Here is a 23,793-nt window from a genome sequence, read left to right as displayed (position 1 = left end):
TGTCAATAGGGACCTGAACTCAATATAGATCGGTTACATCATGACTCTAGGTCTATATATCACAGCCCGCTCTCCATACATCGTAAATCTCCATAGTATCCGATCATCGATAATTCACAATATCTCTTTAGAACCATAACTATGGACAAGCTCAGCGGTCTAGCCTCTAAACTCGGTGGCAAACACAAGGACGAGTCGAAAGGCAGCGGCGAAGCCGGAGGAAGCGGTGGAAGCAACGACCAAAAGGACTATCTTGACAAGGGTAAGTCATTTCACCCAGCATCCAAACCTCAGGCATGTGCTCAACTGGATAGGCCTGGATTCCGTCGAGCGAAAATTCGGCGGTGGAAAGATCGACCCCGACAAGATGCGCGACACCAACGAGAAGATCACGGACACCGCGCGCGAGAAGTTCGAGGGCGCTACAGGGTATGTTCCTGGAATGGCCCTTTGCAGAGAGGAATATGAAGCTAACCCGACGGCACAGGAAGAAAGTACCAGAGAAATTTTCCAATTAGCTCGTTGCGCAAGTAGGGATTACGTTTATAATCAGATAGCTTAATTCAATCAATTTTACTCGACCTATTACATACCCCATCGTACCGCATTATCGCTGGAATGACTTCAACAACCCCTGCAATCCCGAGCTCCTCTGCGGTTGCAGATACCGCGTGTTCAACCGACAGATCTCGATCATGTTGAGCACAGTCTGGGGCAGCTGGGCGCCCGTCTTCTCACAAGCAGCCACCAGTCTTTCGAAATACCTCTGCGCCTCCACATACTGCTGCTTTGACATGTACATGGTCCCTAGTAGACTCAGGGTCGCGTGAATGTCCGGATTGCTTGACCCAAGGCGTTGCTCCGCCCAGTCGAGGTATCGCCGGAGCCAGGGCACCGCCATTTCGGCGTTGCTGCCATTCGAGCTGTACGCAACCGTGCCTAGACTGTTCTGCGTGGCATACATGGTGCCCAGGTGGGCGACAATATTAAGAGTCTCGGGATGATCATGCCCGAGATACTCCTCGGCATTAGTGAGGGCACGGCGGAGCGTTTCAGACGGCTCGGTGATGCTATCACTCGCGTTCATTTGGCTGGCGCCGAGAATGCGTAGGCTCCAGATTGACAGGGGATGACGAGGCCCGAGCATGCTGGTCAGCTCGCGCGAGATTTTCGCAATACCTTTGGAGGTCTCCTCTGTGCGTGGGTTAAACCGCGCCGCGAATCGATCCGCGTCGGATTGCGTGTGGTTCGAGACGAGGAGCTCAGCCGCGCAGAGCACCGACGCAAACACCTGGATATGATTCTCGCCTAGCAAACTCTGTAGACTGGCGGTGCGCCTTTCAGCCGTGGACACAGCTTCTTCCCTGCGACTGAGACAGCCATAGGCGACCGCAAGTCGACCGCGGGTTTCCAGAGTGTCGAGATCCTCCTCGCCGATGGTCATCTGCTGTCTCGCAAGGACGTTGGCACAGACAGACTCGCCCTCTTGGTACTTGCCCTGGTGGCAGAGAATCTCGCCCATGAGACTTTCGGCTTTCATCGTCAGCGGGTGTCGTCGGTCGAATACGCGCGCGCTGTTGTTCGACACCCACTCGCACCATTCGGCCGCTTTGCTCAGGTACTCCGATCGTAGGTCAATCTCTGCCAGGTTGTACCCAATCTGTAAGGTGCTGTGGTGGTCTGGGCCCAGTGTTCGCAGGTGTTCCTGAAAAATAGCATACTCCAGATCGCGCGCCTTATCCCACTGCCAGTTATTCTTGTGCTCTGCAGCCTGCACCGACCGGGGATCGTTGTCTTGCGGCGCAAACAACGTCCCTATGACCCGTTGGGCCGGGACAGGGGACCGACTGGGTGGGTAAGAAGCGCTGCTATTGAGATGCATGCGCGGTGGGACTGGCGGAGGGACGCGCGATGCTGGCGACGGCTGAGGAATATAGCCCTGCTCCGCGACGAGGACCTGGTCGGCAATCTGCTTGATGTTGCCCTTGATCAGCTTATACATAGGTCCGCGCGAGGCGACTTTGCACATCTGCGAGTGGTCTGCGTCGAGCTTGAGACGGGTCTCTCGCTGGCCAGGCAGGCCTAAAACGGCGGATTCTTCGTCGACAACCAGCTGTGTCTGTTAGTCTTCAATGTCTAGTGCAAATGCACGCAGGGATATACAAACATGACTGATAGACGCCGGCCCAGCACCACCCAGGAGCACCTCCTTGCCCTCGATGAAGCTCACAACCTTGTAATCCTCCAGCTGGTGCGAGAACCGCGCACTCATCTGTCTGGTAAACAACGAGTTGTGCTCCAGACAGTCCAGCAGGTCATTACTAGCATGACCCTTGGAGACGAAGCGTGCGACCTTGGCTGCGATCTTGCCCAGTTCAACGCCCTTAGTGCCGTGGTGAGGACAACCGAAGAAGACGAGGCCGGAAGTGCCAGTTCGAATGGAGGTATACTTCGGGTCTTCCTGGGCGTTGAGGAGTGCCTTCCAGCCCTTAGTCTCTCGTCGCCCTCAACATAATAGCGGAACTGACCTGTTTAATCACCAACCCGCCCAGACTGTGTCCGATGAAGATGATTTTGGGCAGGCGAGCATTCTAATCCTGCTTAGCGGCATTCTCCCATTTGACGAAGGATGCATACCAACTGCGGACTTCGCTCCATATCCAACAAATTCAGGAGAGTATTGGCATGATCCCTCACGCTCGCCGTGGACATTGCCTGAGGGTTCGTGATGTTGGAGTTATACCCGTAGACAAAGATGCGCGCCTGGGGTATATCGTAAGGAAGGAGGTCTCTCGGCCAGAACATGCCATTCTGATGAGTCCATGTTTCGAAGGGATGATCATTCCGACCGCGAGGGTTCAGGCCATGAACGAAGACGAAGCTATCAAGGTCAGCTACGCATCGGAACCAGGCGGGAAGACACTGACTCGATTTTAGGCTGTTCGGCAGGCGTATGGACCTCCTCTAGGAAGGGGAACTCATGCTCTCCGGCATCCTGACCCACTTAGGACATTTCCTTGATGAAAAGGACCAGATACATACCATGGTTGATACTTGAGGCATCGCGATGCCGACGATGAGTAGCGGAAATATTTGTGCTCCCAGCGAAGATAAGGAGTTCAAACGATACCATCAGCCGCAAGTGTCTCTAGCCTCGTACACATCATGTGATGGAGTAATGTGAGCAACATGAGAAACAGTTTCACTTCCAATCGGTTGGCATCTCCTGTCGAGTTCGAAGGAAAGAGTGATAGAGGATACGACGGGGCGAGGCGTCGATACGAGGCCGGTGGCTTGGACGGCCTATGTGGATTGGCTGTTGAAGCGATTATGCAGGTCTTAGTCCTTTCTGCGACGCGTGTGCCAGATAGCCCCTGGCTTGTGTAGCTGAGGTATAAGGTGATTGGGTGATCAAATCCGGAGTTATGTAGGTAAGATAGGAGATGCTTGCATGCGACCAGCCGGGATTCGGTAGGCAAATTCCTCATTTGCCCGGACATGCTTGCTCACTATTTCGACTATTAACGGTGGTATATCGTAATACTTGCACGCGAGGTACGACGAGTTTGCAGTGGCTTATGAAATAGATAATTTCTGATCGGCAATTTTATGGCCGTTTGTCAAGTCATGGAGGGTCTGAGTATGACATTCTTAGGTTTCTGACAACGCCAGTAGAAAGAACATCGGACGGAGGCAAAAATATTGCCTATATCCTTAATGGCTCCTGTTCATTCCGATATCCATGGAACAGGCTATAAACAAAAGGCTTGACTGGATGACATCTCCTCCATATCTGGCGGACACAAAGTTCCGTGGTTACCTCACTCCCAGGTCAGGGCAAGCAGATAGCTGCTATTCAACCATGGTTCAGAAAGCCTGGGCGAAGAACATTCAGCTTTATATACCTCCTCATGCCGGCCTGTCTCCATTATCCCTCGTCAAACGACCCAACCCGAGTATCAAAATTCACAATGCAATACGCTATCATGGACATTTTGCGCCTCCTATTCATGCTCTTGACCTTCAGAGTCATGCATGCTCTCGCAGATAGCGTTACAGTATGGTAACATTCGTCCTACACTCATTACTATATTAACACGAACTGCAGGTCAAACTCGACCTCATTGAGGCGCCAGACTGGACATATGTCATCCCCGACGGATACTGCGTGCACCAAACCAAAAGCCGCACAGGGTAAGTATTAACCCGTTATGATGGGAAACACAACCTAATTACTCGAAGACGATGCAGAGGATATGAAGTGCGGTCGTCTAGCTTCTATTGCTACAGCTGGCCGTAAGTGGCGTCGCGTGTTTAACTAGAACAATAGATCTAACGCGCCTCAGGACCGATCTATGCCAGGGCGAGCCCAACCCCCAGGAAATGCGAGGAAAAGGAACGTTTTCGCCGGCTGTGAGGGCTATGTCGGTTGCGTGTTGGAGGGACGGGAAAATTGACGGTGGCAGGGGAATAGTGATACAACCTGCGGAATGAGATCCTGAAAGGGTCCTTTGGTGCCGGATATGCGAGGGTAAATTGTATCTCGTCATGATCAAGCTCGACTTAATATTCAAGCTTTGCAGCCGTCAGACTTTTAACAGTCTATTTTCTAGTAGTCATCGTATAGGTCAAGGACTCTGGTTTGCGACATCGTCCTCCGACTTTGACTTCAGGTTTTGCAAACACGGTGCATGGAATAGACTCCCATGCCAGGCTCCTTTCGCGGTCCTGCACGCTACCACAAGCCACAAAAGTCCCACCGCAGCACTTAGAACCTAGTGACATTACTATGAGTCCATAAACTGTGGAAAGATCACCTACCGTCCCACAAACTTTAAAGAACATGAGGTTCATCTCCGTCCCAAGCAGAATTGTATTCGCCGCATACACACCCAGCGGGAACGTGAATCCCCACCAGCCCATATTAAACGGGAAGGGCGAGCTATAATAGATAGTAGCCAGGGCGAAGACCAACCAAATCAATCCAAAAGACCACATGAGCAATGAAATGAATAGCCCAAAAACATATGCCATGTGTCCGAGGATTGGATCCAACGAGTTTGACTCTCCAATTAGATTTCGGGCAACCTTTCCGAGGTAGAGTATACTGTCATGTAGTTAGCAGATATACGACAACAATGTCAGGAGAAGAAAAGAAATACCCAAATCCACCAAACCCCAGAGGCCCAAGGGGTAGAAAGCAGCTCACGATCGTCGTCCGAGACGGAAGCTTATGCACAGCAAGACGCTGGTAATAAATAACTAGAATCATCATAGCCATGGGGATACCCATTCCCCAGAGAATATATGAGACAACTAAAGTCGCCCTGGCACGGGATGGGTTAGGAAGAAGGTCTGCGATCTCGGCGCCCACGCCGGCTGCAACGATGGTGGCGGCGATGGGAAGAAGCTGGAGGGCTGTGATGCGCTCGAGCGATGTGACGTAGCTTTGAGATATTCTAGACTCTCATGAGCATTTTATGCCTTCAATGTAGGTACTCAAGAGAAGGAACAAACAGAATAAACGAAAGCGAAGCCGTCACCGATGCAGCAGCAACGGCATCGACGATCCACAAGGCCCATGCAACGAGGCGAGCCCAGTCACCCCAGATGGGCACACAGATAAGCAACCACAGTTCAATCAGGGTCGCAAAACCCATAGGACATGTCGCGAGAAACAGCGAGTTGACTGGATCCTGGGTCAACACGGTCCAGATCTCGGGGAAGAGGATATATCGAAGCGCGGACATGGCGAACACGGTCGCGAAGAGGATGGTGTTCAATATGAAGAAAATGATTGCAAGGTAGTTAAATGCCACCACGTCAAATGGCAGAAGATGAAATAAAATACCAACAATCCCCGTGCCCATGGTGATTGAGAACCATCTATTTCGAGAGTTAGATATGCCTGGGACGCGATAGGAGACACCTACGACGGGCTGAAATTGCTGATGACTCGTCGCCATCCTGCAGTGTACTTGCGGGATATTTCTGGCTTCTGCTCCCTCTGCGAGGAATCTGTTGCATGCATATGGGCGAATATCTACAGGAAAGAAAGAGCAGGACAGAACAGAAGGTGAAGTCATCGACGGATCCGCCCGAGATCCAACGTTTTGCTCGGCCGAGAGAAGTCGGCGCTACGAGGGAAATCATCATGAAAATCATAAAACGCACAATTCTACCAGGCTCCCACAATTCCGGCCACAGGAATATCGATTCCCGTTGTATATGAGCTTCCATCGCTCAGCAAATACACATACGCACCGCCCAGCTCGCGAGGATCCGCCAGCCGCGGCATGCCTCCGTAGTACTGCATCTTGAGATCCCAGTCTGGCGAATGCTCGACATAGTAGGTCATGGCTGTTCGGACGAAGCCGGGAGAAACACTATTTACGCGAATGCCATGCTGGCTCCATTCCATGGCTAGCGTGTGGCACATGTTCCGCACTGTGTGGTCGTTAGAGCCAGTCAGATTAAGGGATGCAGGGGACTTACCAGCTGCCTTGGTGGCACCGTAAGGAGCAGATGGTGCAGCCTGAATGGTTAGCATTGGCCTGTCTATCAATAGTAGGAAAGGACATACCCTGTTAGGACGATACGAAGTCATACTCGAGGTCATCACAATCGACCCCTTGATGCCCAGCTCGATGAACTTGCGCGCGACAATCTGCGCACAGAAATACGCTCCAAACACCTATTTCATGTTAATCAGTCTTTGTCACAGTGAGTCCTATAGCCTAACTTACATTTAAATTAAACAACTTATCCAGCTCGGCGCGATCGAAATTCAAGGCCGGCTGATGTTTCGTCATTCCAGCATTTGCCACCAGCCCGTCGATTCTCCCCGCCTCCTGGACGATCTGATCGATCGCCTTTTCGACACTCTCTTCAGACGTCACATCCGTCTGAATATATCGGATGTTGGGGTGTCGCTTCTGCAGCGCATGGAAGTCTTCCCCGGGGTCCATGAGATCAAGTGAGTAGATGATACTCGCCGAGTTGGCCAAGCACACTTCTGCGATCCCCAGACCGATCCCTCGATTAGCTCCCGTGATCGCGATGACTTTGTTTGCTAATGTGATCTGCCAAGAGAAGTCGGACGAGGGCATTGTGCTGAGAGGAGGTTGCGTTGCGCCATTGGCTTTGGGGGCTGTCGTGGGGATTTCGTCCGCGGAGGGAGGCATGGCGAGGATTTACTTGGTCTGTAGAAAGAGATTTTCAAAAGGAAAATATAAAAGCAGACAATAAGCAGATGTAAAAATGATGGGTATAAGAGAAGTGAAAGGCGATTGTCAGGAGCCAACACAGACAAAGTCGATAGCGAACAGGCAGCCTTCTTATACTCCACGACAACTGTCACCAACACGAGGAATGGAGAACCACGGTGACATCAATTTAATAGACAGTCGCACAGTCCGTCTCTCCCCGCATCGAGACCACTGTCCGATCGCGTTCCGGGTGGAACTGCCTCGACTCGAGGCAGCCCGACAGATATGAAGGCGGAGATGTGCCGATCTGGTGGGTAACAGGCCATGGGGCGTGCAGATTGATGCATGGACGCACATTGAGGCTCATGGGGCTACTTTGGCTTAGTCTACTGTTGGTCCCAACCGACCAGCCGGGCTGAAAAGTGAGACAATACATGGTTAGGAGACATGCAATGTGGTCTCCACCGAGTTGGTCTCCAGTGATAAATCAAATGGGTATCCGTATGCAGTATCTGAACAGCTATTTACACAATTTACACCCTCGAGTCTATCCATTAAACCCGGGCAGTCCGTCTTTCTGGAAGTCCAGTTCCAAGTCTCGCCGAAGGGAATTACTCGGCCATCGCACCCTCTGCTGGAACATATCCATCAAGTCGAGAAGAATCGCTCGCTCGTTGGGCGTGTGGACGCACATTCCAGCTAGATTGCGTGTTAGAATGAGCGCCTATAGGAGTCTGCGGAAAGACTCACCTCCGTATAACGAATTCAGCGACACCAAAGAGGCCGCATGATTATTTTCATCCACCGTCTGCGCAATCCCGCAGATCGTACTGACAGACGCCGTCAACAGGTGCTGGCCCGCCCGATAATCCTGCAACCCCCCTACAGATGGCCGATGCAGTAGAACAAGAATACGCGCCAGGCTGTGAAGCTGCAGTGCAGCCGCATAAAACGGGGGGTGTACCCAAATCGGAGGAAAGAGACCAGAATTAGGCGCAGTGGGCAGGGGTCGGAACTCATTGGGCAGGTAATCATGCCACTCTTGCAGCATGCAGAGCAGCTCGCTGCCTCGGTCCAGCCGCTGTTGAAGATCCTTCGACTCGGATTCTTCTTTGGACGCGTAATTAATGCATTGCGCGAGGAGGTAATGCGAGTGGCAGGCCATTTCTGCCGGTGTCAGCGTCGAATAATGCCTTTTCGGTTTCCAGAAGGTGAAGACTCGTCGACGCTCTCGCATGGCGACCCACGCGTCCTGTCGCAACCAGGCCCACCAGACGGCCTGTCGGATTCCGCCGCACTCGCCGTCGTTGTTCTGGTATCGCTGGATCCAGAAGACGCCTTTTAGATGCCGCTCCCAGTCGCGGTTGGAGCCGTCGACCATTTCGTATGTGCTGATGAGCAGGGCGGTAGCGATGAGCTCGTGGCTCGACGCGTAGCTGGAATACTTCATGGCTTTGTTAAGATAGGCCAGAGTTTCGTAGTAATACTGGACAGCGAAGTTACGGTCAATTTCGGAGAGATTCCAGGCTTCCTTCATATCGCTGTTCGATTTCCCAGTCTCGGGGGTCATTCCCGACGGATAGTTGGCATTCCACAGCGAGAGATGTCGCGCAGAGAGTGCCATAAGCGCTTTCATCAAGCCCGTATTCCGCAGTGCGAGGTGCGGAACAACGGTAGAGAATTGCAGAGACGGATCAAAGAAGTCCAGCCAGGAGCCGAGGGATTTGACAAAATGGTTGAAGATGCGATACTCCTTCGGGGATAGTTGGATTGGGGATGGCGTCGTCCAGCACGAAGGATCATCAGCCACCACGCTCGAAGGATCACCGGTCTGTACTGGCGCCAGGCCTGTCTGCATCTCCGGGTCATTTCCGAAGGAAGCCGCCTTGAAGCTCTCGCGCTGCCGAGGCGTGCGAGGATGGAAGCCGGGATTCGAATCCGGGAGGAACGGCGACGACGAGAGGGCTGGGGTCGACGGCGTTCGCAGTTGAGGCGAGAGATAGAAGTTTCCATCTGCATTGACCGCATCAGTCGCTAATAACTCAAACCAGCTTCTCGGAGCAGCTGTTCGGTTCGAGGTTGTCGATTCGGTAGCCGGCGAAGGCACATTATCATGACCTGTCGCGATCGGTTCGGGCGCGAGCGACGAGCGACCATGAGGCCGTTCCTGCGACACGGGCCGTTCTTGCTGGCAGGCATCGACTAGGATCTGTAAGGGCTGATGGACTTGAACCTTGGGCGTCGTAACGGGGGGTTCCTCCCGGGGCGTTGAGGGCGTTGCAGCAGCATCGAGCGAATGACCCCCAACCCCTGAGTCGGCGTCAGTGTAGACGCAGGCGCGCTGGCCTTTCGCGCAGGGGCCACACTGGGGATGCACCTGAACAGATCATATTAGATTAACAGGCATTCCTGACGGGACGTGTTTCACCGCGAGGACTCGACTTGCCTCGTCGCATTTCACATGCCGCCGTTTGCAGATCAAACTAGACCAGTCAATCAGGACACTCCGAGGCAATCAACGGCCGACTTCAGCTCATCCACAAAGACTCACCAGCCAGTGGTGGCGCGCAATCCTCGACCACGCGATTTCCGGGGCTTACGGATGCCACGTGATGGCGCTGCAGTAACGTCGGGCATGGCGCATCCCTTCGCTGCAAAGACCGACTCAGAATGACCTGGAAAAATGGAAGGAAAATTAACGTCGGTCGGTTGGGGATCGCGTCGAGGTTGTCGGTGGAGCCACTAAGTCGGTGGGGTTTTTTTTTCTCGCTTTTCGCCTCGTATCGAGTCACTTGGATGTCTCTCATTGGGAGATGCCCGGTGGGGATGGTTGGGAATGTTGGTTTATAGAGTAGCATCGAGAGCTGGATATTGGATTTAATTTAGTGGTCTGATTCCTTTAGATCTGATCAATTAAAAGATAAGAAGTAAATTTCTTTGATTCACTGGATTTCTGGTGGTTGGACTGAATGCCCCGGATAGTTCGGAGATATATACGTTCAACGGCTACAATGCCGGTCTTCTTGCTCGGGACTATTTCAATGGTCCACATGGGCTCAATTTACCTTCAATACAATTGGTATATATAGATCTTTCCAAACTCGAGTCCTGAAAATTTTAGACACTGGTATATTTTTGTGCCCATGATGCGTGTTTCCCATAATCTTGCCGTCAGCCTTCATGCAAAATTTCCAATCAAACAGAGGCAACACACATCAAATGATTTGCTATTCCACCAGCTTAAAAAAATCCCGACAAACGTCTACTGGCCTTTTCTGAATAAATACCAGACAAAAAATATTGTCTTCTATCAACCTTTTCACATTCAATCCACACTCATATGTACACTTCCTTTTGCCTATATCATGCTAGTCATCTATTCAATAAAGCAAACGTTGCTCTTTTAACCCCGAAATGCCTTCTTCTCAGTCAGGTTCCTTCAAAAATGGAAATCTATTCCCCCGAAGGTCCTTCCAGAACAGCCGACAGGTCCGGGGCCTCTCCCAAACTCGGGGTTCCATCCTCGTTCCACTTGACCTCGAGGGCCATGGCGTAGCGGTTTCCGTCGCAAGCACCCTCGCTAGCCGAAGTAGCATGGAAGACGTTCCATACCTGAGAGCCGTCAGGGCTGGTGAAGAATCTATCGAGGTTATTAGTATCTGACATGTGCAGTCAAACCAGACACACATGAAAGTAAAAACATACCCATTGTGTCCCGTGCCATAGTTTCCATTGGCAGAGGTAAACAGCGGACCGGCCGACTTGGTCCACGAACCCTGGTCCAACGGATCCCCAGCGCCGTCGTAGGTCAGGAGAGCCAGCGAGTAGTTGGCAGTCCAGCAGTAAGAAGCCGAGTAGGCAACCCAGACCTTTCCGTCATGGTACAGGGGAGCCGCGCCCTCGTTGACCGGGGCCTCGACGCGTTCCCAGTCCTCGAGAGGCTGCGACAGAATGTGCTTCTCGCCGATGGTCGAGGGGGTGTCGAGCGTGGCGATGCAGTTGGACTGGATGCCGTCTTCCATGCAGGACCAGATGAAGTAGTTCTGCGAGTCGATGACCAGGACGGTTCCGTCAATACCCCATTCGGGGGTGAGTTGGCCGAGGTACTCGTATGTGTCCCAGGGGTTGGAGCCACCTTTTGAACGTTAGTAGTGGATCAGCATGGGAAGAAGAATGGTTCATACCCTTCAGAACGTGCGCGCGCTGGTTGTCGAGAGAGTCGGAGCTTCCGGCAGTGTAGTAGAGGTACCATCTGCATACATTAGGACTAAACCACACCAGCAGTCAACACCCTAGACTACTCACGTTCCGTCGATTTCGTGGATCTCAGGCGCCCACACGCTGCAGCAGCGGTTCGGGTTGCTGTCCTTCCAGACAACCTTGTTCTCACCGTCCTTCAAGCCCTCCAGAGTGGGAGACCGAGTCAACTGGACATCGGTCCACGTAGTCGTGGTCAGGTAGTAGTAGCCGTCGACGTAAACAATGAACGGATCACTGCCATTCGGGTCCTTCAAGGGGTTGGAGAAGGTGTCTGCCACTGCTGACTGGACCAGCAAGGCAGACAGGAAGAACTGCAGCACGGCTCGCAAAGAGAACATGTTTTTGATTGCACAGACACACACACACACACATGTGATATTCTCCGATTCGCCAGGGAAACACCGAGCTGTATATACCTGGTCTGCGTGCTGACGATGACGTCGCACAACGACTGCAATTGGTGGAAAAGCCCATCGTGAAGCAGAACCGCCACGATGCTTGTCCCTGTGGGGGAAAGGCGAGAATCGTACGAGCCAAGCCCGTGGAGGAGAGACTCCGAGACGTGGTCGGTTAAAACTGCAGGGAGGAAGTATTAACCGACTGACGAGTGCAGGCGGAGCACATGTCGATGCCTAAAATCAGGGAATCCCCGCAATTTCTCCGCATTTTTGGCGGTTCTGCAGCTTCGGCTGACTTGGATGTGGGGGACGAATGTCGGCAGTCTCGCTGCAGCCGGGATATTGCCGGATTGGGGGCGACGTGAGGATGAAGCTGGAAAATGAGGTTGTTGACGACGCAGCACGCGTGCTCCAAGTTAATAGCAGACTAACAGGTGCAGAGCACACACTCTGAAGCACCGCCACCTATTTTAAGAACTGCTCGGAGCAAGTGAGACACGCGCACTAGCCAACTCTGTGGCCGAGCTATTTGCAACGGTTTCACGATTAGAATTTCGCCAAACGATCCACCAGCCAAACAGACTCGTTAGCGCGCCCTGCGGCCGCCGGGACTTGGAAATTCTCTCATCGCCGCCCTGGCCATCTCCGTGTCGGATCTGGCTGTCGCTGACAGGGACTTGTCTCAGCCACACCAGGCTAACATCACCCTTATCCCAGCCTCATTTAATTATCGGACCTGGGGTATGATCAGATTTTCCTAGAGGGGAAACTGAATGCTCGTAGAAATGTTGTCATGGAATTAAATGGGATCATCGGTGTTCTCGCGAATCACTGCTGATCTCGAGTGGAGACCCGACGACTAGGCCGCATTATGGAGTTGATCAGAAGAACACTTGCATTTGTTATCTTCGGGGCTCGGACGGTGCTCCGTTTCTGCATTGATGGCTCATATGACCTTTGCAGAGTGTGCGCATTGTGCTTGCCTTCATCGAAGTCATTTTCTCGTGTCAGAATCGAGGAAATCGAGTCATGGCATGTGGCTACGGGGAATACATGAAACGACGGCAGCCCCTGTCAAAGAGATGGAAAGACATACCCACAATAAACCGTCACAGAAGCAGCTCACTGACACTCTTAAGGGAGAGGGATATACCCACAATAACTGTCACAGACGCTACTTGCTACCGTGCGAAACGAGAAGACCCATCGCAGTCACGGAGCCCACCTTCATGCAATGTACGCCGTAGATAAATGTGATAGCAGGCACCATGCAACTAGATAGCACTTCAGACCTGCTCTAAATTGCACCATAGCTCTCCACTCCGTCAAAAGATTACTCTCCTGGCCCCATCACACTGTAGTCCCATCCTGAGGAAACTATATTCCCCTCCACTATTCAAACAGCCGAGCCATAGCCAGCCCAGCCATCCAGACTATGTAACCTCGCATGAATCGTATGCAGGTTCCGTGAGAAAACATCTCCACCGGAAACGCCAGGTCCAAATTCCAGGAATGCCAAATTTCCCTTCGCCAGCCACCATCGACTGCCGGACAGGGGGAGCTTATTCCACAAATGGCATTTTCAAGGCCGAAGCACGTCCCTCCGAGGCAGTGACCACTGACATATAAGAAGTCCGGGTGAAGGAAGGAAAGAAAAAGGCTCTCCTGTCGAAACCAGATCTGTCTCATCTTTTTCTCACCATGTACACTTCCCTGTCACTGCTACCTCTCCTCTATGCTCTGGCCCATGGCTACGCCAACCCTGGCGCCTGCTCTGGGGCTTGCAACATCCATGACCCGGGCCTGATCCAACGAGCGTCCGACGGGAAATATTTCCGCTTCTCCACTGGAAACAAGATCTCGTATGCCTCTGCCTCGTCGATCGAGGGTCCATGGGAGGCAATCGGATCTGTCCTTCCTGGCGGTTCGTCCATCGACCTGGAAGGAAAAGATGACCTCTGGGTAAGTTCATGTAGCTAGAGCCATTCATCCCATACCATCCTCCTCACGCCACCAAGCCCTAACATCTCTCCTCTTTCATGAATAGGCCCCCGACATCCAAAAGGTCGGCGACCTCTACCACCTCTACTACTCCGTCTCGACCTTCGGGTCTCAAAACTCCGCCATCGGTCTCGCCACCTCCTCCAGCATGGACGCAAACTCCTGGACAGACCGCGGCGCCACAGGCGTGCGCTCCGACTCGTCCAAGAACTACAACGCCATCGACGCAAACCTCTTCAACGACGGCGGCACATACTACATGAACTTCGGCTCATTCTGGGGAGACCTGTACCAGGCGCCGTTCAACGCCGCCGCCACGAAGGTGTCCTCGTCGTCGTACAACATCGCGTATGATCCGGCTGGCGATCATGCGGTGGAGGCGGCCTACCTGTACAAGAATGGGAATTACTACTACTTGTTCTTCTCGACTGGAAAGTGCTGCAGCTATGATACCGACCGGCCGGCGACAGGCGAGGAGTATAAGATTAAGGTGTGCCGGTCGAGTACGGCCACGGGCAACTTTGTGAGTTTTCCTTTGTTTGTTTAATTATTTATGGCGTGCCGGGACTTGGGCTTTGACTGACGGTACAACAGGTCGATGCCAACGGCGTTTCCTGCCGAGAGGGCGGCGGAACCGTGGTCCTGGAGAGCCATGGAAACGTGTACGGACCCGGCGGACAGTATGTTCTTCACATCTATCCTATTTGTTTTAAGAATTTCGCTAATATTTATATCCAGGGGCGTCTTCACCGACTCCGAGAACGGTCCTGTTCTCTACTACCACTACGTGGACACCACCATTGGCTACGGCGACGGCCAGAAGCTGTTTGGCTGGAACAAGATTGACTTCTCCAGTGGATGGCCGGTTGTGTAATTGATTGCTTTTATCCTTTTTAGTTCTAGTACATAGGTTTGGATAGTTAGTTAAGTTTGAATTCACACTGATAATTCTATTCATCATGGACATGTAAATATTTTCCATGGCCATGGCCACTCATGGCGAACGGGCTCAAAGTAGTCCAGCCATGACTCTCGTCAACGCTTCGTCCTCCGCATTAAACGCGTCGAATCCTTCACCCACTGTATCGGTGATTAAATCCTCGTGTTCTCCCACCCGCGGATCAAAGTACAGCCCGCCTGCCATCTCAAAGAAGCTCGTCAGGTCCTCGCAGGTAGTATCCTGCCTCGTCGAGGTATCCGGGACCGTCCTCGGAGGCGAAAAAGACCACATGGACGAGGGAACCTGCGGAGTAGATGTCCCAGACGTTGGCGGAGGGCGGTAATGCGTCTGAGAAGAGGGCGTGTCAAACGCGGTGACCATCGTCGGAGGCGCAGAGTCGACATTTCTGTGACCGATATGAGAGCCTCGTCGATTGGTGGGATTCTGAGACCCTCGCGCCGACCGGCCGGGCAGATTCAATCGGATCAGTTTCAAACTGCGGATGATCTTCTGCAGACGTCGCGAGGTACGCGCCCTCGTCGACGATTTCCGCACCATGTCGACGGCTGCGTAGAACTCCGGACGACAGAGCTGGCTGAATCTCGACGGAGAATGCAAGACAGCCAGGAAAAGGGCCGCCAGCGCCGATATAAGGAAATAGTTGAAGGGCTCCGGGCGCTGGAAGTAGATGTCGGACACGCGGGAGAAGAAATCCAACATGTGGACGGTACTTTTGGCTATCTCAACGGCGGTGGTGGCGCCGGAGACGTTCGTTTCGATGCTTTCGTTCGTGAGCAGATTCTGTCGGTAAACTAGAATCCGCAACTGGTTGGCTTGCAGGGCCAGTAACACCTGGAGCATCATCATATTATCCGCCTGCGGATCGGTATCAGACTTCCGCTGGGACGGATCGAATCGCAACTCGCGCGGAATAGACTGAATCCATTGCTGGACTTGGAAGTCGAGATATGAGCAGTAGTCCGACGTGGCGGAGCGAGGACGACTGCGCCAGCCAACGACCAGGCCCCATATCTTCGTGCTCAATCGCGCATAGTTGATCATGCAGGTGAGATAGGGTGTAGATGTACCCGGTTCAGGTAGGTTGGTATCCATGTCGGAGTCTTGAATGGCGAAGGGCAAGCCGGTGCCAAACGACCATTTGCGATCCAGCACATAAATACACCAGAAGAGCCGACTGGCCCAGGTCCATTGCAGTTCACCAGGGAAGACGCCCCCCGTTTGCTGCCAGGTCTCCTGGCAATGGAGGCCGAGCTGCATGGAGCCTCGAACAGCCATGCCGATGGTACGCCAGGAGATGACCTCGTCGTCGCGGTAGGAGTGGAAGATGGACTGATCAGCAGTCAGCGACTATCGTTCCTCACAGCAGGATAGAATCGACTCACCAGTAGCGTCAAAATCAGCAATTCCTTCATATCCACCTCCGCGATCTTCACCCGTCCTGCAAACCGATCCTCCACACTATCAGCCAGAAACGCCGCCCTCTCGCTGCGTCCATGCGACTCCGCCAACAGCGCAGTCGCCAGAATGACCTTCAGCACCTCGACATCGCGCGCAAAGAACCAATCCTGATCCATCGTCGCCGGAGAATTCGGTCCCGGCCGTCCCTCGGTGCGATAATACTCAGCCACATAAGCCCGGACACTATCCAGATCCACACACGGATACATCAAGCCGACCGTATTCTCATAAACAGTAACCAACCGCAACGCTTCCGTAAGCCCCAAACACCCCAGCGGATCCGCCGACATGGCTTCGGTATCAGACGCCGGGGCCGGGCTCGCCGCAGCCGTAGACGCAAGGTCATCGCCATCGCTATCATCCGTGGACTTCTGGCGCCCCGTGAGCCCGAACTCCGCGCTCGTCGGGCCCACAAACGAAGGACTCTGCGGCCTGTTCATAATGCGCTGCAACCCGGCAGTATTCGACGCCGAGGAGACAGTCGACCCGGAGGTCGGGATGACGCTGGGCGCCGCACTCCCCGCGACAGAGGAGGACTCGATCTGGCGCATTCGCGCGGCCATGGCGCGCATTTCCCTCTGCAGGGATTGGATCTGAGAATCGACGGAGCGGAAGCGAGTCGATAACCTGAGCCGTCAATCAGAGCCTACACGGGCGGAAATGTCCGACATCGAACTGGCAGACTTACCCATCGTCTTTCGTCTCTTCGGGCGCATAACCGACGTGGTTCAGTGCGGGCGCATTCCCCGAATAAATACACTCGACTTCATCGCGGGCGCAGCGCGTGCAGACCGAATCGCCGCTGCACTTCAGCTTTCGACGCTTGCACTCATTACTAGTCGGATTAGCTGCCAGCCCTACAACGCGACCGAGGAAGATGGAACCCACCAGGCTACTTGGGTGTATTTAGCCCGTTTCTTGCTCCGAGGCGGTTCCGGGGTATCGCCAGGGCGTTTGGGGGACAGAGGGTCCATGCAGGACAGGGTGCAAGTTCGTCGGAATGTGAGAGATCAAGTATTGAATTAGGTTCTCGCTGGGAGCGTTCCGAGCTCGCTGGGCAGGACGAGGAATGAGAGAAAGTGGAAGAGCAGAAGCTGCGTTCCGAGCATCCGAGACGGACGGATGGCGGAATTCCCCCGTGGCTTATCGCTTCATTATCTAATCGATCTGAATCTTGTCTGGAAATCATTGTGGATTGTCTACATCACGCCGGATAATTTATCAATGTACATACATATGGTCATAATTCATGTTTCGAGGCCCCTATCGTCATCTAGATATGGGCGTTCCGGCAGCAGTCGCCACCCACTACGACTGAGGATCCGTTCTTATCCGACGGCACGTCCAGCGCTGGGTTGGCCGTGAAGAAGTCCGACGGTCGGATCATCAGCTGGAAGGTCTCGACGGGCCTGGGGAGGTATTAGTATGTGGAGAATGAGGTTCATTGAGAGACTTACATCACGGGCCAGTCCTCCACTCGGGGGTTGTGCGTAATGCCAAAGCAACTCCAGACCACGACGTCAGTGTCAGCGACCAAGTCACCCCGGCGAACGGCGTCAGCAACGCCATCTACTTCTTGCTGACTCTGCAAGGTATACCGACCGCCGGCGTAAAGTTCCCCGTCACGGTACTTGGTCACCCAGACATGGTGCTGGGCAAATTGAGCGCGCTTGGCCTGGATCGAGTTGGGGTCAGCCAGCAACTTTTGCGTGGCCAAGGGGATGAATTTGTACGCGACTGGCTTGCCGCTGATCGCATTCTTGCGATGAGGATTGACGATCTTGACTGTTCGGTTCAGATCGGGGGCAGCGTCTAGCCAGCCAGCCCGCTCGATCGTCTCGTTGGTCACTTGGTAGAAGTTACCGTTGGGGTTGGTAGCCTCATTCATGGGCACCGGATGCGATTCTTCAACGACGACCGAGTTGTCAGCGCCATCCACGGCAGGGTCCATTCGAACGCAGAAGATATGCTGATGGTTCTGGGCCAGGACACCTCCGCTGACCACGTTGCCGTAATCGCTGGTCTTGCCGGCATCGATGTTGACGACGTTTAGGATGCCCGTTGCGCGCGACTCGACCGTAATGCCACCCGCCTGGTCAAACTTGTAGGCGAAAATGTACTCGTAGTTCGCGAGCGTGATGATAAACTGGACAACCAACTCCCGGTTGCGAGTCACCACTGCTCGTCCGGTGCGCCAGTTGGAGTGTTTCCAGCCAATACCGCCATCTTGTTCGTGCAAACAGATGGCATTGGGAAGCTTCTTAGCCGATCCATCCGGCTCGGTGAGCACCGCGTCAAAGTACTTGATAACACCCAGGCAGTCGCAGCCAATGGACAGGTTGTTGGCCATGTTTCCGCCGCCGCCGTCACCGAAATCGAAAGCTTGTTTGCGGTGGAATGGAGGCCGAGGGTCGGCGTAGGGAACGGTCTAGGACGATCAGCAAGCAGCACTACGACACAGACAAGACAAACTCACCATCTCACTAATCGCCAGTCGATACATAACACTACGTCCGTCATACCACACGTCATGGATAGTGGCTCCCTCGCGAGGGTTAAAAGCGACACGGAAGCGCCACTTCTGCCATTCCACCAGGGACTCGTTGGTAATTCGGAAGGACGGCCCCTCCGGCTGCACCAGATTCAACGGCTTCAGATCCTTCCGAGTACCCTCGGGCAGCAGCTCCGGTACGTAGTCTGAGCTCTTGCAGTGGCCGATAATGTCTCTCTTGAATGTTTGGTCGCGCAGGCCTTCCCCTTTACCTCCGGTGGCCGGACGATCAACGCGGATGATTTCCTGGGTGTGCGCGTCCATGACGGGGATGAGAGGGAGGGGGTATGAATAGAAATTGGCATCGGCATTCTTCTTGGTTGTGTCGCGAGCAAAGCAAAGACCCTGGAAGAATCGGCGGTTCTCATCGGTATGGTCCAGTCCACCGTATGGCCAAGGCTCGATCACAACCTCGAAGCCTTCGGGGAGGTCGAATTCAGCGAGGGCATCCTTGAACAGCGGAGAGGCGAAGCAGCGTTCGACAAGAACATCGAACTCGTTCCTGTGGAAATTAGCAAGGTCGCCCTGTAGGACAGAAACGAATTTACATACACAGTGAGAGCTGCATGGTGCTGCTTTCCAATGACCTGGTGTTTGACACGCTTGCGCGACCCCACGTCCACAGTTGACTCCTGGTACGAGGGAATCCGGTCGGTGCCAATCACATCGTACTGACACAGGGCCATACGAGGCGGACGAGGTGTCGTCGGACTCAACCGTCCTGCATGTTCCAAGGCGAGGAACTCCCGCAGCTGAGCCTTGGGAGGTTCTAACAGGTAGATCTCACGGAAATCGATGACCGTGTCAGGGTGGGAGGCAACCACAACATCGCGGGCGATGTTGGTCTCCTCCTCTGAGAGGATAGCAAGCGGGTGAGGAGCCATGGTAGAGGTGAGATGGTGGAAAGGTACAATATCCGCCAGGAATCAGGAATTGTGCCTCCGCGGAGACCTTTTGTACTCGAGGCTGGCGATAGTCCTTCCCGATGCGGAGAGTCCAAGCGACGGGAAGCGCTCGGAAGGTCGGAAAGATCCGGCCACGGAATGCATTCCGTTGGCGAATCGCGTTTATCTCCGCAGCGCATCGTCTGATCCAGACCCTACAAGATATCTAGAGAGGTGCAGGGTGAAGTATACAACTTCCGCAAGAAGCATGGCTCCAGCTGATTGCGGCCTCACATGTGGAGAACCCTCCTCACGTCGAATCCTGAGCTCGCATCCGTGGAATTATGCCAAGGGAGCACATATCCCCGCTGATTGCTAACGACTCTCACCCCCTCTTCCTGGAATCCGGTGGAATAATGCGTGTGTCCAAACATCCATGTATCGACCCCAGCGGACAGATGCGGGAGAACATCCGTCCCAAAAGCACAACTCCACGGACTCCCTTCGTACTGAGGCTTCGACGTTCCACGAGTCAAGGGAGCATGGTGAGTGACGACAAGAACAAATCTTGTCTCATTCTGCGATCTCCCCTCATTGGCTCGTTTGATTGACTCTATCTCCTTCACCAACCAAGAATGATCAGATTTGTGGTTTGCATTATGATCATCGACCGTCCAACCTTCAATTCTCTGAAAATCCTTGACTTTCGCCCGGACAATATCCTTCGACTGGTCTGGAACGTCGGACCACAGGGTACATCCTAGAACCGAGACTCGAGTTCCCGGGATATCAAATTGCCTCCGGTGAAGAACCACCAGCCGTCCGTTCAGGGAGGGGTCGCGTTCCAAGGCTTCGGCTTTTCTCAGCCCTTCTGCGAAGGTTCCGTTGTAGAATTCATGGTTTCCAAGAACCAGGAAGACCAACTCAAATCGGGCGGTCAGCTGCTGGATGAAGTCGCGATACGCGTCGTAGTCTGCGAGGCGTCCGACGTCACCGGCGAGGATGAGGAATTTGGCGCACGCAGGGATCTCGAAGGAGGAATACTGTTGGTTGATCTCGAGATGTAGATCGGAGATTATCTGAAACCCGGTCGATTCAGTAGACATGTTGGAGCAGTCGTAGATTTCGAAGCGTCGTGTTGATGCGACAGAAAGTTGAAGATGGCAAAACGCGTCGGAGAAACACCCCACGTGTTCCTGTTTATGCGGTTTGCATCTTTTGGCCATTACGACTTACATTCGACTGTACACTGCGGTTTGAATAGTTGGGGATTCGATTGATTTGATAAGATACTTTTTGGGCATAACGATGGGTCTAAAAGCTGAGTTATTTAGGTTAGAATTATATATCCTGTAGGGCAGAGGTTAATCCCACGCAGTACTAACGCCCGACACTCAAAGTGAGAAAAAGAAAATAGTGAATGAAAGAAACAATAGAAGAAAGGAAAAAAAAAAAAAAATGCAACGCTGCAATTGGACAACGTTAGACCCTGTTGTTTTCAATCGCCAGATTCTGGTATGCCAGATGATGCTGGGAAATAAACTCGGTAGAGTACTTAAGGGACTGAACTAGATCAGAGCGTATTATGGTGGGAGAAACAGTCTGCTTGATCGATTATGCAACAAAAGTGTCCAGTATAGAATACAAAGAAATCATACATAAACAACCCTAAAAACCTCTCCTCCTAACCTCCACCTTCGCCATCGGATCGCTCAACATCTCAAACCCATGATGTAAAACGCGAGGCTCATACCCGTCTGTCAACCGAATATCATAATCCAGCAGCAATCTGGCGATCAGAATTTTGATCTCACTGGCAGCCATGAACCGTCCCGGACAAAGAGACCGCCCAATACCAAACGCGACATGTTTCTGATTAGTCGCCGACAAAACGGCCGTGTTGTCCCCGGCCTCGCGCATTCGCAGGAATCGATATCCGTCGAATTTCTCCGGAGATGGATACGTCTCGGCGTCGGACCACATGTTGCATTCGACTCCGACACAGGTTCCTGCGGGCAGAGTGACCCCGTTGGGAAGGGTGACGTCGTCGGTGGTCATGCGTTCGAGATTCGCTGGTTGGTTAGCCGATAGGGACGAAATGGAGACTTGAGAAACGAACCTAACAGACCCGGCTTGAGGCGCTGGGTTTCTTTGATCACGCTATCCAACAACTTCATCTTGAACAGTCCAGCAGCAGTCCATCCGTTCTCTTGAACTGCATTCGTTATTTCTTCCCTCAAAGGCTCGATCAGGTCCTGATGCACAGCAAGATCCAAGATAGCCTGTCTTGCCAATTGCGTTGTAGTGTGGAAGGCACCCATAGCCAGGCCAAGCTGAATAGCCACCGGATCATAGGGACGGCCTTTGGCAACCTCATGCACCCATTCGATTGTATCATCGAACTTCAAGACCCGTCCCTCGGCCTCTGCAGCCTTCTTCATGGCAGCTCGCTCTTCTAGAATTGGCGTTAGGATCTGACGACCAAGTCGAACCTTGTCGCGTGCCTTTTGGCAGTCCGGTAGGATCCACTGGACGAGTGGATGAAGAGCCTTCGGCCAATCGCGTAGGGCGCGAACGCTATTGAAGAAGACCAACGTGTAGGTGGTGATCAGGGTCTGCCATTCCTGGTTACGGGCGAGCGTAGGGCCGACGAAGATGAATGACGCCACACGGGCTATAAATGTGAGGATGTCCTGGTCAAAGTCCACCAGGTGCCATTCTGGATGGTATTAGTAGAGATCCAGCTTTTGATCGGGGGTTATGTACCTGTCTCCTTGGTCCATGTTTCCGCCAAAATCTCCGCGCTGTGATCATGCATGACCTGGCATTCTAGGGAGCTTAGCAGAGCCACCTCGAAGGGAAAAGTCGAACTCACGAGTACTCTGATTTAATTTTGTTTTAATAACATCGATCAAAATATGATTCGGATCGAGAAAGGCTGTAAGCCCTTCTAGCCCCGCGACATCCCCGAAATACTCCTATCACAGCATCAGCGAGAATCCGACAAGTTGCCATTGTCGATACTCACCGCACGAACAAGTGCCAGATGATCTAGCTCCTTGCAGCCTTTGACAAAAGAGGTCCAAGACTCAGGCAGAATGACACGCGACCCTGGCGTGGTGATAATGCGGAACGGGCCATTGAACTATGACGGAATTAGCTTTCAATTCCACAAGAATCGCATCAACGGTACCTTTCGGGCTCCCTCGGCCAGCAAGGCCTGCGCGTTTGACAGGAATGCCTCGCGGGCTTTCTTCTTCGTGAAATCTCCCGGGTAGGCATTGACTGTGGGCAGACTCGGTTCCCTAAGCCAGCGGAATAAGAAATTCAGAAGGATCGCTAGAATCGCCGTGGATACGACGAAATAGCCAGGCATGGCGCTGGAGAGGATGCCAAAGAAATGATGGTTAAAGAGCTTCAATAACCTGGTTCTGATAGTGTCCTGCGCACTGAGTCCAAGTGTAGGACGGTTGTGAATGTCTGGCAAGACTAACGATTAGACTGGGAGGACAGCAGTTCTTATATTTCCTACAAGACCAGCGTCGTCCGGGAAGAAAAGACGGTTTATTGCCCTCGCGAACGAAATGGAGTTAAATAATGACACACTATTGAAGGGATACATCCCACCCGCTAAGCCCGATCGGGTGCCCGTGGAAAGCGCTTTCTGCATAAGGGTTTATGCCGCATGCATTTACGGATTATCATTGGCTATTATTATTTTAATTCTATTGTAGGCATCGTTGAACGTACTTACATTTCAACGTTGGCGAGATAAGTCCTTGAAAAACGGAGCCCATTACTCTGATGTATAGACGCCGTACATCCAATCCGGAGCTCTTACCGTCTCCCAATGACGAAAGTGAGAGAAAAATTAATGGATAAGCTCGACATCTGCATAACAAATACATCCCCATCGGGAACTCAATATGGCAATAATATCACCGACCAGGATCTTCCCTCAAATGCCAACCTAAACGGCGATCGCGATCATCTGCCGCCGCCACACCATCTGACCTCGCAACGCGGATGACGCCCGCAGATGACAGGGAAGCAGCCGTGCAGAATCCGAGAC

General features: G+C 53.0%; 11 protein-coding genes across 11 annotated transcripts; 2 read left to right on the top strand and 9 right to left on the bottom strand.

Annotated features, from left to right (window-relative positions):
- The first annotated feature begins 58 nt into the window (after positions 1–58).
- P170DRAFT_131759 (uncharacterized protein) lies at positions 59–563 on the top strand. The gene is made up of 3 exons (XM_024842416.1): positions 59–262; positions 315–429; positions 488–563. The coding sequence occupies exons 1-3, from the start codon at positions 142–144 to the stop codon at positions 516–518; spliced, it is 267 nt and encodes an 88-aa protein (XP_024708830.1). The 5' UTR covers positions 59–141; the 3' UTR covers positions 519–563.
- P170DRAFT_454546 (LipA and NB-ARC domain protein) lies at positions 511–3,063 on the bottom strand (the record flags this gene model as incomplete). Its single annotated transcript, XM_024851446.1, has 6 exons — positions 511–2,113; positions 2,168–2,479; positions 2,529–2,591; positions 2,638–2,881; positions 2,928–2,995; positions 3,043–3,063. The coding sequence occupies 6 exons, from the start codon at positions 3,061–3,063 to the stop codon at positions 608–610; spliced, it is 2,214 nt and encodes a 737-aa protein (XP_024708829.1). The 3' UTR covers positions 511–607.
- Positions 3,064–4,628: 1,565 nt separating this feature from the next.
- P170DRAFT_349026 (TDT family transporter) lies at positions 4,629–6,031 on the bottom strand (the record flags this gene model as incomplete). The annotated part of the gene is made up of 5 exons (XM_024843712.1): positions 4,629–4,775; positions 4,822–5,107; positions 5,163–5,464; positions 5,514–5,886; positions 5,934–6,031. 5 exons carry the CDS (start codon positions 6,029–6,031, stop codon positions 4,629–4,631), a joined length of 1,206 nt encoding a protein of 401 aa, XP_024708828.1.
- A 147-nt stretch (positions 6,032–6,178) lies between these two features.
- On the bottom strand, positions 6,179–7,184 carry P170DRAFT_348829 (short chain alcohol dehydrogenase; the record flags this gene model as incomplete). Its single annotated transcript, XM_024843700.1, has 4 exons — positions 6,179–6,447; positions 6,496–6,535; positions 6,584–6,694; positions 6,747–7,184. 4 exons carry the CDS (start codon positions 7,182–7,184, stop codon positions 6,179–6,181), a joined length of 858 nt encoding a protein of 285 aa, XP_024708827.1.
- A 519-nt stretch (positions 7,185–7,703) lies between these two features.
- On the bottom strand, positions 7,704–10,066 carry P170DRAFT_435132 (Zn(II)2Cys6 transcription factor). Its single transcript, XM_024848866.1, has 4 exons — positions 9,760–10,066; positions 9,655–9,691; positions 7,959–9,585; positions 7,704–7,907 (listed from the first exon to the last, which is right to left on the bottom strand). The coding sequence occupies exons 1-4, from the start codon at positions 9,843–9,845 to the stop codon at positions 7,756–7,758; spliced, it is 1,902 nt and encodes a 633-aa protein (XP_024708826.1). The 5' UTR covers positions 9,846–10,066; the 3' UTR covers positions 7,704–7,755.
- Positions 10,067–10,558: 492 nt separating this feature from the next.
- P170DRAFT_376432 (glycoside hydrolase family 43 protein) lies at positions 10,559–11,988 on the bottom strand. The gene is made up of 4 exons (XM_024845369.1): positions 11,514–11,988; positions 11,393–11,460; positions 10,914–11,343; positions 10,559–10,848 (listed from the first exon to the last, which is right to left on the bottom strand). Exons 1-4 carry the CDS (start codon positions 11,804–11,806, stop codon positions 10,662–10,664), a joined length of 978 nt encoding a protein of 325 aa, XP_024708825.1. The 5' UTR covers positions 11,807–11,988; the 3' UTR covers positions 10,559–10,661.
- Positions 11,989–13,567: 1,579 nt separating this feature from the next.
- On the top strand, positions 13,568–14,809 carry P170DRAFT_490714 (arabinan endo-1,5-alpha-L-arabinosidase; the record flags this gene model as incomplete). Its single annotated transcript, XM_024854005.1, has 4 exons — positions 13,568–13,828; positions 13,914–14,390; positions 14,462–14,547; positions 14,606–14,809. The coding sequence occupies 4 exons, from the start codon at positions 13,568–13,570 to the stop codon at positions 14,739–14,741; spliced, it is 960 nt and encodes a 319-aa protein (XP_024708824.1). The 3' UTR covers positions 14,742–14,809.
- A 67-nt stretch (positions 14,810–14,876) lies between these two features.
- P170DRAFT_351324 (transcription factor domain-containing protein) lies at positions 14,877–17,260 on the bottom strand (the record flags this gene model as incomplete). The annotated part of the gene is made up of 4 exons (XM_024843855.1): positions 14,877–16,157; positions 16,211–16,913; positions 16,975–17,121; positions 17,175–17,260. The coding sequence occupies 4 exons, from the start codon at positions 17,258–17,260 to the stop codon at positions 14,877–14,879; spliced, it is 2,217 nt and encodes a 738-aa protein (XP_024708823.1).
- Positions 17,261–17,559: 299 nt separating this feature from the next.
- On the bottom strand, positions 17,560–19,721 carry P170DRAFT_473379 (putative copper amine oxidase; the record flags this gene model as incomplete). Its single annotated transcript, XM_024853033.1, has 4 exons — positions 17,560–17,695; positions 17,744–18,714; positions 18,763–19,339; positions 19,390–19,721. 4 exons carry the CDS (start codon positions 19,719–19,721, stop codon positions 17,560–17,562), a joined length of 2,016 nt encoding a protein of 671 aa, XP_024708822.1.
- Positions 19,722–19,938: 217 nt separating this feature from the next.
- Positions 19,939–21,080, bottom strand: P170DRAFT_435129 (putative calcineurin-like phosphoesterase). The gene has a single exon (XM_024848865.1). It carries the CDS (start codon positions 20,825–20,827, stop codon positions 20,012–20,014), a length of 816 nt encoding a protein of 271 aa, XP_024708821.1. The 5' UTR covers positions 20,828–21,080; the 3' UTR covers positions 19,939–20,011.
- A 231-nt stretch (positions 21,081–21,311) lies between these two features.
- On the bottom strand, positions 21,312–23,241 carry P170DRAFT_435128 (cytochrome P450). Its single transcript, XM_024848864.1, has 6 exons — positions 22,915–23,241; positions 22,750–22,866; positions 22,597–22,699; positions 22,488–22,550; positions 21,841–22,440; positions 21,312–21,793 (listed from the first exon to the last, which is right to left on the bottom strand). The coding sequence occupies exons 1-6, from the start codon at positions 23,095–23,097 to the stop codon at positions 21,390–21,392; spliced, it is 1,470 nt and encodes a 489-aa protein (XP_024708820.1). The 5' UTR covers positions 23,098–23,241; the 3' UTR covers positions 21,312–21,389.
- Positions 23,242–23,793: the final 552 nt, after the last annotated feature.

Source organism: Aspergillus steynii (assembly GCF_002849105.1).
Source record: "Aspergillus steynii IBT 23096 chromosome Unknown P170scaffold_2, whole genome shotgun sequence".
In the NCBI taxonomy this organism is placed as follows: domain Eukaryota; kingdom Fungi; phylum Ascomycota; class Eurotiomycetes; order Eurotiales; family Aspergillaceae; genus Aspergillus; species Aspergillus steynii.
This window is presented reverse-complemented; position numbering and strand designations above follow the sequence as displayed.